This window comes from Rhinopithecus roxellana, chromosome 14 (genome assembly GCF_007565055.1).
Source record: "Rhinopithecus roxellana isolate Shanxi Qingling chromosome 14, ASM756505v1, whole genome shotgun sequence".
Lineage (NCBI taxonomy): Eukaryota > Metazoa > Chordata > Mammalia > Primates > Cercopithecidae > Rhinopithecus > Rhinopithecus roxellana.
In genome coordinates this window covers 24,520,732-24,540,020 of record NC_044562.1, presented here as the reverse complement: position 1 = coordinate 24,540,020, position 19,289 = coordinate 24,520,732, and the positions used below count along the sequence as shown (strand labels likewise).

Genomic DNA, 19,289 nt, shown 5'->3' with positions numbered 1-19,289 from the left:
AATGTTTAATATATTAATATATGCCTCTGTGTGTGTGTGTGTGTGTGTGTGTCTAGCATTCTCTTTATTCCTCTGTCAGTGGACACTTAGGATGTTTCCATATGTGTGTGTGTATATATGTGTGAATATATATGTGTGTATCTTTGTATTGTATATCTGTGTGAATATATATGTGTGTGCATGTATGTATGAATATATGAGTATCTGTATATATGTGTGTAAATATAGGTACGTGTATGTATATATGTGTGTGAATATGTGTGTGTGTATAGCATTCTCTATCCATTGCCCTGTCAATAACACTTAGGATATTTCCATGTATATGTGTGTGAATATATATGTGTTTGTGTGTATATGTGTGTGAATATATGTGTGTATGTATTTAAGTGAATAAAATATATGCATGTGCATGAATACATGTGTGTATGTATATGTGGTATGAATGTGTATGTATGTGTGTGAATATATGTGTGTTTGTGTGTGTGAATATATATGTGTGTGTAGGTATGTGTATGAATGTTTTTGTATGTATGTGTATGTATATATATGCGTGTATGTGTGTGTGAATATATGTGTATGAATATATGTGTTTGTGTCTGTGTGACTGCATATGTGTGTATGTATATAATGTGTGTGTGTATAAAATGGAATATTATTCAGCCTTAAAAAGCAGGGATTCTGCCATTTGCCATGATATGGATGGACCTGGAGGGCATTATGCTAAATGAAATAAGCCAGAAGTAGAAAAAAAAAAAAACCTGTAGGGTCTCATTTATATGTGGAATCTTAAAAAAATCAAATATACAGAGATAATAAAATGGTATTTGTTTTAAGATTATTTATATTGTGTAAAAGCAACCTCTGAATCTGACTATTGAGAAAGAAAAGACCAGAGACGCATTTAGTATTCGCATCACAAATTATTCCCTATGCTGATGGTACTCCGGATAGGAAGGTGAATGATCAGGGCTCTTTAGGCTTAAGTATGCATCAGATTACTATGCTGTGCACTCACACAGGTGTTAAGTAAGGGCTTCCAAATACTCTTACCATGCCTTCACTTTCAGCAGGGAAAGTTAGAGCACAAAAGGAACATTGGCTTCACTGCTAAACTATGAAAAGCCTGAGATCAGAACCATGTTCTCCATTCCTGATAAGAAGCGTTTTTTATTGTGGTAAAATAGACATAACATGGAGATGTATCATTGTAACCACTTTTAAGACATGGCATTAGAAGCCTGCATTTGGGAAAGGTGAATCTTTAATAAGCACATTAAGTAAGATTGCTGCTATTTCTCTCTTCCAAAGGAGGTGATCTTTCCTTCTTGCAGAGCCTTAGAGATAGTCAAGCCTATCAGTGCTGCCTGCACTGATGTTAACTTGTTCTGCCTCTTTTGGTCAGGGTCAGCTTAATGGGAGGGCAGAGGAAGCAGCAGAAGACATAGAGTTCTTTTAGGATCACTGGGAAATTCTTGATACCACACCAAAAATATTCCTTTTTCTCCTTAATACCGTCTAACATGCTCCAAACAAGAAGCAGTCTCTCTCACCATTTAATTTGACTGGCAAAAATAAAGCCTGTAAATACAACCCTTCCCTCTCTCCCCCTCCTGTGAGAGGTGACATGTTGCCTGAGATTCAGAGGAAGGTTCCAATGGTTGATTTCAGAGCAATTGCTCGAGGTACCTTGTCTGCAGAGAATAGAAGAAGAGTGTTCCACGATTCTTAAAATGATGGCACAGCAGTGAAGAAAGAACAGAGGAAACATCCCAAGTGAATGAAAAAGAGTGAATCGGGAAAACTAAGGAAGAGGCAACAAAGACAAACTTGAATGTGGAATGTCAACATTTGGCCCCGTGCTAGTCATTTCCCATCAGTTTCATTTGACCTTGATGCAATGGCATTTGTTTCTGAACCTCCTATTCTGTCCTCTTTGGCCAGCATGGCTTATCCTTACTTCCAAAAGAATAATTTTGTAGGCATTTGTTCTCAATAACTGTGGATCACAATACAGGCGAGGCGTCTCATTAATGCCAATTTCTGCAAGATACTTATAAACAAGGAGGAGAGAAAGCCTTTCAAACTAGTAACAATGTAAAAACAAAAAAGTGAAGAAACAAAGTAAGGTTCTCATGAATTTCAACTTAAAAGGCTAAATGCTTGCAAAAGTTTTTTTTCACAAATCTCCCAATTGAGAAGTGGAAATAATGACTGAGATAGCCTATACATTTCACAAAAGTTTCACAAAAGCCCATAGATTTAGTGACTTATGACCAACTCAGCTCAGAATGCTGCAGAAGTATCTGTCACTGGAGGATGGCTAAACAAACTACAGTAGATCCACACACAGGAATGTTACTCAGAAAAGAAAAGAAGCTACTGACAGGTGCAACAACGTGGACATCACTCAGAAGCATTGTGCTGAGTAAAAAAAGCTAGAAACAAGAACACACATGGTATGATTCCACAGTTATGAAAATCAGAGCACTGATTGTCTCTTGGGGGAGAGAAAAGGAGAGGTGAGGGTTAACCAGGGAAGGGTGGCAGTTAACTCGTTGGGGTGATAACATTGTTCTGTTATCTCAACAGAGGTTTGAGTCGCATAGGTGTACTGTGGTCAAAAGTTATCAAACGGTTCACCTACAATTTGCACATTTTCTTGTATGTACATTTTATATCAAAAGAGAAAAAATGAACTGCAGACATCTATAGCTGTATTTAAAGGTGTGCATTTCGAAGAGTTTAGAGAGGCAGTGTGTTAATGTTTTAAATTCCACTTTAAAATGACCAAAAAATAAAACAAATTGATAGATCTCTAGAAGGATGTATGGATGTATGTATGGATGGCAGGTTGTGTAATAAAACAAATATAGCAAAACATAAAGATACATTCTAGATGGTGGGAATAGTGGGATTCATTGTACACCAATCTTTTAACTTTTTCCTAGGTTTAAAATTTGCAAAAAACTTTTAAAGTGATGTGTGAAAATTTTGAAAGTGTTGAAATTATATACATAGAGTGACCAAAAATGATGTCTTCTAAACTGATTTTTTAAAATAGTAAAGATAATAAAAAATTGTACAACAGATACATATAAGCTATTCTCAAAGTAAACACTGAGTAAAAATTTCTCAATGATTTGTCCCTGATATTTTTGAAGAATAGATGATTTAGAAAAGAGAGAAGAGAGCTTCAGACAAATGATTGGAAATGTTTTAAGGAATTTCCTAAATGTCATATTTAACACTATATTACAACTTATGACATCCCCATACTCTTTCTTTAATGAAATAAAACTTTATTTAAACATCCACTTTAAGTATTAATGATTCAAAAATAACTCAGAAGATATGAGACAGAGAATACCAATGAAGTCAATAGCAAAACTCAGAAGATATGAGACAGAAAATACCAATGAAGTCAATAGCAAAATTCAGCCAACCCCAGTAGTCCCTAGCCATATCCATGCTGATCTTAATCTTCATTTTAAAAATCTGTGCAGACCAGAGAGTGTCAATTTAAGTCAGATCTGGGGCTAGGGTTATAGTGCATGTAAGCGTGCCACTTCATTGGTGGCTTTTCTTAATTCTGAGTTTGCTTAATCAAATTCAGTGTGCATTATTGAGAGCCATCTTAATTCTTGGGGGCCATTCTCCTTTGCCATTCAACATTCCAGTTTCCAGATATTACCTGGCATCCAGAAGAGCTGCCATAATGTCAACCGCATATCAGAAAATAAGTTCCTGAACCGAGGAAGTTTGCATTCTAGGGGACTAGAGAGTCAATCATGAATTAAGCATAAATAAGATAATTTCTCTGAGTGAAAATGGTTGTTAAGAAAATCAAGGCTGGGTACAGCAGCTCACGGCTGTAATCCCAGCACTTTGGGAGACTGAAGCTGGTGGGTCACATGAGGTCAGGAGTTAAAGACTGGCCTGGCCAACATAGTGAAACCCTGTCTCCACTAAAAACACAAAAAAAGTAGCCAGGCATGGTGGCCCACACCTGTAATCCCAGCTACTTGGGAGGCTGAGGCAGGAGGATCCTTTGAACCCTGGAGGTGGAGGTTGCAGTGAGCTGAGATTGTGCTGCCACTGCATTCCAGCCTGGGGACAAAGTGAGACCCTGAAAAAAAAAAGGGGGGGGGAAGGGAAGGGAAGTGAGGGGAGGGGAGGGGAGGGGGGAGGGAGGGAGGGAGAGAGAGAGAGAGAGAAAGAGAGAGAGAGAGAGAGAGAGAGAAAGAAAGAAAGAAAGAAAGAAAAAGAAAGAAAGAAAGAAAGAAAGAAAGAAAGAAAGAAAGAAAGAAAGAAAGAAAGAAAGAAAGAAAGAAAGAAAGAAAGAAAGAAAGAAAGAAAGAAAGAAAGATCAAGGAGGAGAAAGAGAAGAGCGAAGAGTGATCCTTGTGGAAATGGCAAAGGCCAAGTGTAGAAAGACTCTTCAAGGATGGCCTTTCTTGGGAGGTAACATTTAAACTGAGGAGGAGAAGCAGCTGGTTGTGTGATGACCTAGGAGAAAATCCCCTGGCAGAGGGAGCTGCAAGAGTACAGGTTCTGAGGAGGGGCCAAGCATGGAGCATCCAGGAAGGAAGGCTGTAGGGGCTGGAAACAGTGCAGGAGGGAGGGCTGCGGGAGGGAGGCCTGTCCAATGCCCCTGGGCAGGGAAGGCAGACAGTGCTTGGATCATTGCTGAGGCTTGAGGGCTACTGAAGATTCTTATTTCCCAATCCAGTTTTTAAAAATCCACAAGGCACAGCCTCCTGCCTTTCAAGAGCCATCTTCACGCTTAGTCAGATGTCTGTGGGGCTACTATGCAATGACTTTTCTCTTTCAAAGCTCATGAAAAGATCAGCACCTGTGGCTATTGACTTTAAAATTCTTCCCCCAGGACCACTGTGTGATCTCTAAGAGTCTCAGGGATCCCAAGATAAAGGGCTTATCCCAGACCTTATCCTTTGGTGTTTGCATCCAACATTGGTAGTAACTGTAGGCAGCCTCATTTCTCTTTTCTCCACCCAAATGACCTGGATTGCCCAGTGTGGGGATGCCTGAGTGCCCATCAGTAAAAATTTCCTCTCAGTTTGGGGTATTTTCCCTCTCAGTTTCCTAGTTTCTGCTATAAAATGGGGATAACAGTTCCTATTCCATAGGGTTATGAGTATTAAATGAGATAATGCATGTATGACACCCAGCACATTCTGGCTCACTGTAGACACTCAAGAAAATTCTCTTTTATTAAAAAAAAAATCTGTTCTATTTCAGCCCAGCTAAGCTGGTCACACTTTATTTGATCTTTAGTCACAATTTATACTCTTATGAATTTTTCTTCCTTAACATCTTCTATCAAATTGACCATGGCAAAAATTTGTAATATGTCACACATCTCTGTATTTTACCCAGTGGATTAACGAAATCAGTGGCATCATATATTTTTATGCTGCTTTTTTCTTCTGGGATCTCCAAGTTCAGTGGTGATTTCTATTGCTAGTGTGTAAAGGCTTACATTTTCCATTCTAGTCTGAAATCATCTATCTCTTCAGTATCTTCCTATGGACCTTTGCTTAAAAATAAAAAAAGTGAAAATCTTAAGGGTCAATAATACACATTTAAATTTAAAGAATAAATTTCACCTATTTTTTTGCTTTTCTATAATTGCACATTTTCATTTTGCAGTCTCAGCAACTCATAAAAAGAAATAAGCAATTTAAATTGGTAGCAGACATAGGAGAATTCTTCTAATCCAGGAGGTGTGAAAATGATTTACTTCTGTTAGCCTCAGAAGACCCAAGTAAATTGTCTGTTTCCATTACTGACCTAAATACAGGTAGTCTTTAGAGGGGAATGCTTAGCTTTGTAAAATCATTTTAAAGAATAATTCTGCTGTTCAGTGCTCATCTTCATTGTTCTGGGGTATATCTGAAAGGGTTATATTTTAGAACTTCTGATTTTCAGTTTGAATATGTAAAGTTTCTTACTTTGTGGCAGTCTGATTCTTCCCTTTCTTGGTATCAACTTCCACTTTCTTTAGTTAAAGTAAGGGAAATTCTCAACACTATTTCAGTTAATTTTTTAAATTTCTTCTCATGAGATTAATCTTGCAAACTATGAGAATCGCAATTCAGCAATAATGTCCAGGACTTGTTCTTTCTCGAGATACTTTCTCTATTGTTTTAACAGAGGAAGAATATTGTGAATGTGAAATCTCTAATTTGCTTTCTTTCTTTATAGCATCATGAATATAAGGAAAGATGAATAGTGTTTGGGGATACAGACACTGAAGACTGTAATGGACCTAAAGATGATGGGGAACACATTTAGTTAACAGGACGGCTAAACACTGCTGTCTCCATCCTCTCAACTTGAGATGCAGTCTCCCAACTTCTTAGACACACCTTCCGAGTTGTAACCACTTCTCAGAACTATTTTCAGAAAGAGGAAGTCCTGATGTTAAAGGATGCTTTGCTTTTCAGTTGTGCCTACAAAAAGTGTGTCATGAACACCCAGACATTCTGAATGTAACAATTACTCATGAAAGCTTAGGGTGTGGTGAACCTTCCCAACATGAAGTTGTGAGAGCTTGTCTATCAGCAGCGACTCAAGTCTAAAAGAATGCTCAAAGATCTGGTAAACGTTACTGTTCAGTGTTTTGAAAAAAGATTTGCAGTTTAGAAGGGACATAATTTTTTTCTCTTCACGGTAATGAAACCCCAAAAGAAATGGCCTCCTCCTGTCTTTTTCTTCAATTGCCACCCCTGCAGTCCCATTCTCCACAGAGTAGCCCAATAGTTCTTTCAAAGAGGTAAATCAGATCATGCCACACCGCTGCTTGAAATTTCCCAAGGCTTTTGTTGGAATGAAAGTAAAATCCAGGCTCCTTTCCAGGGCACACAGGGTCCCTTGCCTAAACTCCTTGGTTTCATCTTATTATGCCCCTTCCATCCTTAAGCTCTAGCCTTCCTGACTCATTCTGCTCAAGTGACCATACTGGTTCCCACCACTTCAGGGTCTTTGCCTTGCTGCTTCTCCAGAATCCTTTCCCAAGATGCTCGTGTTGGCAGCTACTGTTGATTCATATCCAAGATCAAATGCCACCTTCTTAAATCTAGTTCATAATTCCTCTTTCAAATTCCACATTCAGAAATTGAGAGCAGCGCTTCTAAATATACAAGTCTTGAAAGCATGCTTCTGGGTCCACAGGAAATCTAGCAAAGTGGTTCCCAATTCTGTACCATGCATCTATTAAAAATTAGATCCAATGTGTATCATCTCAGTGCTTCACTTGAGGAAAGTGTTAATAAAAACTTAACTTTTGATTGTTCCAAGTGTTTTTCTGAATTATTTACATAATCTTAGCTTCATGAACCAGTGAGCTGGGTAGTACCAGTTCAAGGGAGTTCTTTAAATATGAGCAAATCCAAACCCATCCAGGAATATTATGTTTTAAAATTTGCCATTTACTCCGTTCGTCCAATAAGTAATTATAGTACTGCATACCTACTATGTGCCAGGCATTCTTCTTACAGGCCTGCAGTTTCCCTGCCCTTTGGGGATTTTTACTTTAGAAGGGGAAACAGATACTGAATTAATTTCTATTTTTGTTCAGGTAGTCAGGTGAGCTTTTCTGCAGAGGTGACATTTGAGCAGAAGCAGAACAAAATTACTTTCTCCGAAGGCTTATGTTCCTAAGACTCAGGAACAATATTAGGGGTTTATTTTCCTTTTGGTTGTGTGTGTGCGTGTGTGCGTGTGTGTATATAGATATAATATATATTATATAATATATGTAATATATATAAAACATGTAATATATATATAATATGTGTAATATGTAATATATGTTATATGTAATATATGTAATATATATTATATGTAATATATATTTTATATATATATATATATATTGTGGAAGTTGTTTATTTTCATGACTTCTGATATCCCAGCATGAAAATGCATGAAACAAGTAACAAATATGAATGCTATATTGTCAGAAAAACTATTTGGCCATATGGTACTTTTCTAATCCTCTTGTGCCTGCTATCGAAAAAACAGCTCACAAAATAATAACACAATGATAAATGAACGTCAAAACTACATTTAAAAATTAAATCAGAGTATATTTATATCTCAATCCAAACTCTGTGAAGATGCAAGCTACACATGTTGAACAAAATGTCCTATCTTGACTCTTACGTGTACATTTTGGAAAATGTGCCTTGACAGAAGATTAATGTACGTGTATTCACAAACAATGGCAGGACTAGAACAGAGGACATCATCTATATTTGGAAAAGATCAATAAGTGCTCATCACAGGTTCTTACCGGGGTAGCTGTCGAATGTCTCCAGAATATTGTTCATATTTGTAGTTTACCACATGCCACTGGGAACTATAAAATTTACAAGCCTGAAAGAAAGAAAAATGACAATTATTAATATAAAATTATCATTAAAAGGCTAGGTGCAGTGGCGCATGCCTGTAATCCCAGCACTTTGAGAGGCCAAGGTGGGTGGATCACCTGAGGTCAGGAGTTCGAGGCCAAACTGACCAATATGGCAAAACCCCAAAACCCCGTCTCTACTAAAAATACAAAAATTAGCCTGGCATGGTGGCAGGTGCCTGTAATCCCAGCTACTCGGGAGGCTGAGACATGAGAATAGCTTGAACCCAGGAGGCAGAGGTTGCAGTGAGCCGAGATTGCGCCATTGCACTCTAGGTTGGGTGACAGAGTGAGACTTCGTCTCAAAAAATAAATAAATAAATAAAAATAAAAATAAATCAGCTGCCTGAGCAAAAAGTACCATGAAGACAGGTCTTGTGCCTCTGGGGTGGTGTGAATGCTAGCAACTTAAAGGTAGGTAAGGAGATTGCTCTTTCTAATCATTTTCCATTTCCCATGGAACTCTAACGATTTCCATTCCATTTCTCCATTAAATAGGAGGAACTATTTAATTTGCTTTCTTTCGATTATATTTTACTCTATTTTACTCTACCAAAAAACCTAATGTAATCACCTCTGAATCCTACCAGACACACTGCTACCCTCAAGAACCATCATTTTTCAGCTTCCCTTGGCAAGCCCTGACATGATCTAAGAGATATTAGTAGGAAAAGATGTTATTATTTATATGAGAGCCTTTTGTCATGATTTTAGCCCATTCCTTCTTGTTCTTACTTCAGTGACCAATCTTCCATTTTGTATCATTGCTCCCGTTAGCCTGAAGCTAGCTTTTCAGTTTTATCCCATGCCTTCTAAGGCACAGCCTTTCTCTGTGATTATTCACAGGTTCTATTTTGTTTTATTTTATTTTTAATTTTTGTGGGTACATTGTAGGTGTATATATTTACAGGTTACATGAGATGTTTTGATACATGCATGTAATGTGTAATAACTATATCATGGAAAATGGGGTATCCGTCCCCTCAAACATTTATTGTTTGTGTTATGAACCATCCAATCATACTCTTTTTGTTATTTTTAAATGTACAATTAAATTATTATTGACTATAGTCACCCTGTTGTGCTATCAAATAGTAGGCCTTATTCATTCTAATTATTTTTTTGTACCCATTAGCCATCCCCACCTCCCCTCCACCCCAGCCTCTGGTCACCACCCTTCTACTCCCTTTCTCTGTGGGTTGAATTTTTTCATTTTTGGATCCCATAAGTAAGTGAGAACATGCGATGTTTGTCTTTCTGTGCCTGGCTTATTTCACTTAACATAATGATCTCCAGTTTATTCGTAGATTTTATAAGCAGATGTGAGTAACTGATAAGCAAAAATGATTTAGAAACGTTAATGGCACAAAATAGTTATATAGTGGTATGTAATGGCTGATTATATAATATTTATGGATGGCAAGTATTTTCCAAACACCTGCCATGCACCCAGCACGGTACTGATCATAGATTTGTAACGGGATTTCACCTGATGACTTTTGAGACTCCTTTCTATTCTAAAATTACGTGATTCTGGAGAGTAAGCAGCTATTATTTGGATTATAGGAACACCTGTTCTTTAGCATTGGGGGAATATGAAGAGTAATAAACCTATTGCACTGTGAGGAGTAAAGACGTGTGATTGTCTTTGTAAGCAAGAAGGGAATAGGTAAGGTGCAGGACTGCTGCAGCAAAGAAAGTGCTAGCACTGCCTTTGCAGAAAGGATGGAGGGGTGTGGCCTAGTGGGCATCATAGAAAGGGGGATGGAGAACACATGTTCCAGGCATGAGGCTCGAGATGCATGAAAAAGGCAGGGAGAGGGGATGGGGCTCTTGTGGATTTCTCTGGCCTGGAGTTCTCTCAGCACCATGGCTTTATTTGTTCAGGGAGGCCCACACACAAATTGGGGACTGAGGACAAAACAAGGGGTGACCCTGGGACAGAGGTGGGCATTGGAGGATGACAGCTATGAATGCAGGACAAAAGGAGAGCTTGAAAATGAAACAGTGGCAAGACAGATGAATGTAGAGAAGAGTAGTAAAACGGAAGTCAGGGGATCTAGAAGTACTGGAATGGATGGGGAATTTGAACAAAACAGTATGGTGAGCTGTAGCAACTTGCCAATGCCTGAGCCAGTTCTGCAAAGCACGTGTTTCTGGAAATAAGAGGAAAATTGAGACTTTTTTTGTTTGTTTGTTTGTTTGTTTTTTGAGACGGAGTCTCACTCTGTTGCCCAGGCTGGAGTGCAGTGGTGAAATCTCAGCTCACTGCAAGCTCCGCCTCCTGGGTTCACGCCATTCTCCTGCCTCAGCCTCCCAAGTAGCTGGGACTACAGGCACCTGCCACCACGCCTGGTTAGTTTTTTTGTATTTTTAGTAGAGATGGGGTTTCATCGTGTTAGCCAGGATGATCTCAATCTCCTGACCTTGTGATCTGCCCGCCTCGGCCTCCCAAAGTGCTGGGATTACAGGTGTGAGCCACCGCACCTCGCTGAAAACTGAGCCTTAATACGCTCCTTTGCTGAAATGTTTTATCTTCATTTTGGATAAAGATGCCAGGGATTTAGACAAGGAGCATATAGGTCAACAGTATCCCAAGCCAAGGAGACAGAACTTTCATGGTTATAATTCTCATCCCCTCTCCCTTTCCTTTCCTTTCTTTCTACCTTGCTGTTGTTCTCGAATGAAACAAAATCCATTTTAAAATGGAAAAAGAAGAGCATAAAACCCACTCCCTTTTTGCATTCCCTTTCAATCCTTTTTCTGTTGCATAGTTTTATGTAGTTCCCCTCTAAGTATTTATTTGAATATGAATATTGTTTTTTATTTACTTAATAACATATTCCATAGATTTTTACACTTGCTTTCTAATTTTATGACCACTTTAACTAAGTAGAATAAAATATTATCCCCTAATTCACTAGTCTAGTCTTCTCATCTTGGAGATCATTCATTCATGATTCATTGAACAAACATTGAGCCCTACTAGGTTACCCGGAGTTGTTCTGGGTAGTGTGAATATGGCAGGGAACAAAAAACAAAAGTCCGTGCCCTCTTGGATTGACCTCCTTTTGAGGAGCTGATCAATAAACTAAAAACTAAGTAAATTGTGTTATATGTTAGAAAACGGTGGTGTCATGGGAAAAATAAAACGAAAGGGGCTGGGAGATTTGGAGCAAGGGAATTAATTTATATAAGTTGGTTAGTATGGAGCTCACAGGAAAGGGGAGACTTCAGCAGAGATGTAAAGAAGAGAACAAAGTGAGTCGTTTTTATGGCTACTTCCAATTTGGGGACATTCTAGAAAAAAAATGTCCCAGAGTATATGGTCGTACATATGGCCCTCCTACTCTCCCCCCATACCATCCTATTTTGATGATTTTCTTAGGATAGAATGCTCAAAGTATTTTAAAGAGTCTTCGATAAAAATAGAAAATTGCCAAACCAGTGTATATTTTAAGTTAGCAAAATGAAAATAGAGGGTACGGCCTTGGAAACTAGGTGATAGAAGGCTTTACTCTTGTCCTGGAACTAGGACTGACTCCTGATGTGATCTTGGTCAAGATATTTATTTGTTGGGATCTCAGATTTAGCTCTTGAGCATTCAGAATATTAGACGGGATTGGAAATTTCTGCAACATAATTTCTATCTCCACACCTTCTGATCTGGAGGTTTTGATGGGATACAGATGCATTGACTTACTCACTGCCCTTTCTTGCTGTTGATGGTACCTATGTTTGACCTTGATAAACATGTACACTCATGCATGTTCATGCATGATGTTCACAATATGCTACAGGTGTAGCCGAATCTAAGATAAGTTAGTCTTGAATTTCACTGACCAAAATGAATGTGGCACTTTCTTATATTAGTATGATATTAGTAAAAAAAAAAAAAACAACTTTATTTTTAAGCTGTGAGTGTTTGTCAGATACTGTACTACTAAGCACACAGTCTTAGCAAACATTCTTTGAGATTATGATTCCCATTTTATAGATTAGAGAGGCAAGCAGAGATTCAGATCTTTGACCTAGGCCCCATAGGTGGTAGAAATAGAATTTCACCACCACTGGATTTGTCTGATTCTAAAAGTCTATTTAGCTAATTTATAAATTGTTTGATGGTTGCAAACCTTAAAGACGAACCACACATTTGGACCATGATTCTGGATGTTTTGTATAATATTTCTGTTTCTGTTTTAGAATCAAGACAGAACCAGTTTTGAATTTTGGTTCTGCCATTTAATAGCTGTGGGATCTCAAATAACTTAATATCTCTAAATGCTTTTATGTGCCTAAGTAATATCACCTTCACTAGGATCAAATAATTTGTGTAAAGCACCTAGCATAGTGTAAGCACTCAGTAAGTACTTACTTAACAACATCAGTTTTCTCAGCAAGTTTTTCAATCTTTAATTCACATTCACAACAGTTAATAATAACAATTTGTATTCCTTGATTATTAAAAATGAAGTTTTTGAGAAATATATTAGGTCTGATTATCAAAGGGTTCTGTTTAATCAAATTTCTTCTGATTTTATTTGCTAGGCTTTATATATCTGCTGGTGGGTAGATGAGAATCAGAGTTAGACTAGATGACTCCTAAGAATGCTTCTAAATCTGTAATTTCTCTGATTTTGAGAAAGCCAGTGCATTTTACAAACACATAACCATTTCTCCTACATAGTTATGGCATTTTGGAAATGTTACGCATAGAAAATTATTCTCTATTCTTTGTTCCAGCCCACACAGTCAACTCTAAGGAGATCATTAAAAACTATTATAATTATGACTACAGCTCCTCTTTGTCCAAAAACTAAGCTGAAATGATCTGTTGCAAATTCAAAGTCACAGGCTACAACTCTGCTTGTTACAGTAAGACAATGACTCCAATTTTCCCTTACTGACTTTCCAGCCCACGGCACCTGTTTCAAAATGCCAGCTCCTCATCCCCTTTCAACTGGAGGCTGCCACAGACAGCTTCAAAGGCAAAGACTGTGAATATTGAGCAAGAGTTTTCTGAGATGGTCAATTACTCCAAACAGTGACGTCCTGGCTCACCTTTTTTTCATTTATTATGTTTTCTTAGTCAGCCTTTATGCTTGCCATCTCTGCCTGTATGTATTTAGACACCAAAAAACAAGCCAAAGTCAACATGGTCAAAGGCTTTTGTGCCATGAGGATAGAGTTCCCTAAAATGTACAGTGTCCATGGTCCTGGGAGACAATAATTAAAATTCAGGCTCCTGGGTCTCACTTGAGATCCAGGGAATCAAAATCTCTAGAGGGAGTGCCCAGAAATCTACATTGTAAAAAGTACTACAGGAGATTCTGAAAGAGATGGAGAAATGTTGCGACTTCACCAGGTAGATTCCATGATTCCACATGAGTGATAATGGGGTCCAGTCCTTGTCCGACCATGAACTGAGAGCCTTGGGGTCCTAGTTTCACACAGTGGATTCTGGTAGCTGGAATTAGCTTCTTATTTTCACTCATCTAGACATAGCCTTTTAAAAGGACATATCAACTCCAGTATGAGGTTTTATTTATAGTGGACATTCAATATTTATTTGTTAAATCAATGATCATCTATATCATTTTTTTCTGGAAATGACTAAAAATGATACTTTGAAAGTTCCAAAAATCTAAATACTTTAAAAATGAGTGGGCTATTAAAAAGAACACCCTGAGGTGCTGAAAAGAACATATTTCATTATTCTCCTTGTTCCTCTGCTTCAGAGAATCATTAGAATCAATTCAAATCATGTTATACACTTCAAATAGCAATTTGGGTTTGGCAGTGCAATTTGTTCATCTCGTAAAAGGTTGATTATTGAATTCTGGCTACATAGTAATAAGCAGGTAACAGATGGTTTTTTAAGATGCAAAATTATTTTTCTTTCTGGCTATAGAGGTTTATTTAATTACCTGACTAGTTTCTTGCTAGAAAGATTAATGCAAGCATAAACGGTGTTCATTTTGGCCCTTAGTCACCACTGGAAACAATTCTGTATTTGTAAAATGATGGTGGCAATTTTAGTATTCATGTCATTCTTTATAAAGTTGAGAAGTAATTGTGCCTATTATATAAATGTTGAAAATGAAGCATCATGAAATTAAGTGAGTTTAGGCAAATTATGCACTGCAAGAGTGGCCAGATAATTTATTGTTCACACTGAGATATTTCAGAGTGAAAGGAGGCACTATTAGCAAGGTTGAGCCTTAGAACATGAGACTACTCCTGCAAACCAGGATGTGTGGTCACCCAATACATTGACATTTAGTGTAAAAGAGAAAAGGCACTGAAAACATTTTTTTTTTTTTTTTTGGGTCTTCAACTAGATCACACTATGTGTTCTTTTAAAGCATAATAATTAGTTTCTGCAGTATACAAACCAGTTGAAAAGTTAATAATATTTAAAAACTTGGTTGGATGTGGTGGCTCACACCTGTAGTCCCAGCACTTTGGGAGGCTGAGGCAGGTGGATCACGAAGTCAGGAGATCGAGACCATCCTGGCTAACATGGTGAAAACCCGTCTCTATTAAAAATACAAAAAATTAGCCGGGGTGGTGGCGGGCACCTGTAGTCCCAGCTACTCGGGAGGCTGAGGCAGAAGAATGGCGTGAACCCAGGAGGCGGAGCTCGCAGTGAGCCGAGATCGCGACACTGCACATAGCCTGGGTAACAGAGCGAGACTCCGTCTCAAAAACAAACAAACAAGCAAAAAACAAACAAAAAACCCACTATACCACACTCTTGAGGGAGAAGTACAAATAATGAATTTGGGCAAAATAAATAATGTAACTATGTCTCAGTTTCAGAAATCATGGCACGATCTAATTTAATAGATCTAATTTAATTGATTCTGGTTTTTAAAAAATACTACTTGATATGAGGTAGTGTTACTATGTATATAAGCATGCATGCCCGTTTGTAAAATATAATGTCATATCAAGAGCCAATCCGGGGAAAATCATTTTAAGACGATTTTGTTGCTTTGAACTACAGTAGCCTAAATTTTCATTGAGTATCTTTATTCATGGTAAACCGAAAGTGAACCAAAATATTTGGTTTCTCTTTTCAAAATGTGCTGTGTTAAGGCAGTTGAAGAAATTATAGAAGTAGACTTTTTGACCTGGGAACATGCACTCTAATTTCCCAGCTAGATCTCACAAGTCATTTGTCAGGACATGAATGATAGACGGTACTAAAGCACCTTGCTACTATTACGATCCAATGATTGCTCTCATGTAAGACATAGAAACCGGGTCATTTTTCAGTGCAATTGAAATTTTAGGTTCAACCTTAAAAATGGGTTCTTTTTTATTCTTAGCCTCCAACGCCTCTGACTTCTACATCTGTGTTTTACTCACTTACTGCCACACATTTTTGGGGGATTTTTATTGTGGAGAAGAGAAAGCCAATTTAGAATTGGGGCAGGTTTTCATATTTGGAAACAAGACTATTATTGTAGAAATTTTAGTGAATAGAAGATAAGCTTCTTCAGAGTTCTTAATGTGAAACACGTAACCATTTTGTTTTATTTTTCAACAGTTTGTTTTTCCAGATATATTTTATCCTAAGTTCAGTTAGTAATCCATGCACTTGAATTTATCTTAATCATTTTTTGTGTATTTATGACCTTTAGTGTTATATATTTAGTGTAAAAAAATTGGGGTGCTCCATTTTGTTTTGGCTATGATAGGAATACAGTCACTACATATGAACACAACTAAGCCAAATGTAAGACAAGAGATTTTGATATCTTAATTTTCCATTACATTTTTAAAGTCATAAAATAAACATGGCTTTAAATTTATTTTGTAAAAAGTACACACAAAATAAAAAGTTCCTTAACTTCCAACAAGATCTTCATCAGCAAGACCTTCATTAGTGAACGAAGAGCCTTATTTTTCAAAAAATAAAAATCCAAAACACCCAAAACAAAACCAAAACAAAAATAAAACATGCACACAAATATTTTTATCTGCATTAATTTTATTGAGAAAGAATGTAACTTTTGTAAAAATCTGAAGCAATGTTTGTGGTTTCATTTGTTTCTTAATATGCTCTAGAAATTTAAATTGTTCATATACCCCTGAGGTCACAGCATAGGAGTTAGTTCTAGGATGAGAAATTCCATGCTAACTGTGCTCTGGTCTAAAGTTAATGAATGCATTGAAGCCATTCATTTGCTGCCCAATGTTTCAGGATCAGAAAACAGCCTTCATTTTTACTTAATTTATTTATACATGCAACCCACTCTCCCAAATCAACTAGTAAGAGACATTCTTAGATATGGGCAAGTGTGAGTGCACATTATTCTACACATGGAAATTCAAAGATTAGTATAACGTATACTAAACAAATGTATTTTGGTCAAAAGTGGTTTCTTTGTCAACTTACATATAATGTGGTCTAAAATTAAACACAAAGCATATAGAATTGTTTTAACTGCAAAAGTACAAAAAGAAATTCCCCATGTTTTCTTGAGACAAGATAAATTTCATTCTAGTTAGATGTATTTCTTTCAGTTAAAAATGAGCAGCATGAAGTATTTTTAAATTGTAGCCAACTCCCCCTCCTCTGTAATTTTCTTCACTATGTTTAGGACTTAAGTTGTTTAATATCTCTTGAAGTCGCATGATGTGGCTTCTATCTTGAATATTCATAATTTTCTCTTGAATTAATTAAATGCCACTTGTCTGAGTCCAAATATGCAAGGGAAGAAGAGGAAGAGAAAGAGATTTCATTTTCAATATTATCCTCATCGGATCTTATTGTTTTTCATGTTTACAGAATTTTGCTCTGCAATACATTAAGTAGTATTTTGGTACACAATTTAAAGATCAATAGATGGCCTATGGAACTATTTTTAACTTTGGTATGCTTTGGGCACTCTGCCTGAAGAATTCTAATATTTTTATTGGGTTTACTCCTGAAGTGGGTTTATGCTTTGCAAGTAAAGGGACAACAATATACGAATACCTTGCTTGATATTCGTATCTCCACTCTTCAGAGTTTAACCCACTGTAATCAGGGTGTGCTCCCAGCTTCTGAAACTGCTCTGCTAAAGACCACCAATGATCCTGAATTGCCAAATCCAGTGAGCCCCCATCTTGATTCTTCTTTGGCATTTTATGCCATTAATGCACTCTCTCTCGCTATTGACCCTTCTTCCTTAATTCTGAGATATCAATGTCTCCTTGTTCCCTGCTTTCCTCTCTGCCCACTCCTTCTCCATTCCTTACACAGGGTCCTCTTTGCCTGCCCCTTAGCGAGACTGTGGCTCAGGGACCTGCCTTCTCAGCTGCAGTCCAGTTCTCTGGTTTTCATGGGCATACTCTTCCAGGTTTAAAGCTTCAGTTTTCAAATCTAGAGTAACTGCCCACACTTTCCTGTGCTCCAGACCTAGATATTTATCGTCTTCTTGGATGTCTCTCTCTGCATGTTGGCAAATGAGGTTATCTTCCTTGCTTCATTCTTCCAGCAATCTTCACTCTCTTCTGGGCACCTTATTTAAATTAACGGCACAACCATCTAGGTAATAGCCCAAGGCATAATTATGGGAGTCATCATAAACACATTCCTCTTCTTTACTTTATTTTCAGTCCCCAACTCCTGTCAATTCTATCTCCTTAATAGGTCTTTACTGGTACCATAATCGCATAGCCATACAGCTCCTTGTAATCATGCACCTGGACTATTAAAACAAATAGTCTCCTATCTGTCCAACTTTTCTTCAATCTTACTCCTTCCCAAGCCAACCAATTCATACTGTGGTATGCTTTTAGATGTTTCATCTGCCATGCAAACCTGTCCTTGTTTATCTTTTTTTTTTTGAGATGGACTCTTGCTCTGTCTCACAGGTTGAAGTGCAGTGGTGTGATCTCTGCTCACTGCAACCTCCGCCTCTCGGGTTCATGCCCTTCTGTCTCAGCCTCCCAAGTAGCTGGGACTACAGGCACCCACCACCATGCCCGGCTACTTTATTTGTATTTTTAGTAGAGACGGGGTTTCACCGTGTTAGCCAGGATGGTCTCGATCTCCTGACCTCGTGATCCACGTGCCTCAGCCTCCCAAAGTGCTGGGATTACAGGCATGAGCTACCACGCCCGGCCTTGTTTATCTTAAAGTAGTACTCCAGGGGGTACTTGTCAGAGTGTATTGTAGAAATCTAATCAGAGGTCTGTTACTTCTTGCTTGACAGTATGCAGCCTGAGGGCAGGGACTGTGCTACATCCACGTAGTTTCATCTGTTTAGCCAGTGTTCAAGCCCATGTTGGATAATGAACCTTGTCTAATCTTTCATCCAATGGTTGAGTCTCTTTATTACATACACTTTAGCTTTTGACACAATGTGATCTGTAGTAATAGTAAATCAGTGGGAGAGGAAATTTCTATGTAAATTTCATTCTTTGTAAAGATAATTTCACTCTTTGTAAAGATAATTAACTCCACCTAACTGAATTGCAATTAGCAGATTCTTATATACCTCGTTTATGCCACTGGATACACATTTGCCCCTAGGACAAGAGAAAGTCTAATCTGATAATTAGGTAGGGGAATGAAGGGAGAAATTTAAGGGCTAAAAGAGTATTACACTGACATTTATGATCATTGTTAATTACTTCAGACTTTGAGAGTAACATTATTTATACTTATAATTTGTTGTATGAGGGTAAGACCATAGAACAGCCATCACTGGGGCTTATGCGGAATTGTGTCTTAGAATTGCATGACCTCCCTGAACATAGGTAGACATTTTCGATGCTAACAATAAGAATTAAGAATAGAGGTTTGGCCGTGAAAAGAAACGACTAATTTATCTGATCTCCTGGAGGGTTTAATATT

General features: G+C 37.7%; 1 protein-coding gene and 1 long non-coding RNA gene across 7 annotated transcripts in view; one reads left to right on the top strand and one right to left on the bottom strand.

Moving 5' to 3' along the window:
• Nucleotides 1-19,289, bottom strand: part of DOCK10 (dedicator of cytokinesis 10) — a 280,307-nt gene that overhangs the window by 125,235 nt on the left and 135,783 nt on the right. For all 4 annotated transcript variants that reach the window (XM_030916199.1, XM_030916197.1, XM_030916198.1 and 1 more), the window contains exon 4: nucleotides 8,318-8,400. In XM_030916199.1, the coding sequence (XP_030772059.1) occupies nucleotides 8,318-8,400 (83 nt within the window). The remainder of the gene's footprint in view (nucleotides 1-8,317; nucleotides 8,401-19,289) is intronic.
• LOC115893188 overlaps nucleotides 1-19,289 on the top strand; it is a 346,813-nt gene that overhangs the window by 309,403 nt on the left and 18,121 nt on the right. The gene's annotated exons all lie outside the window — the stretch shown is intronic.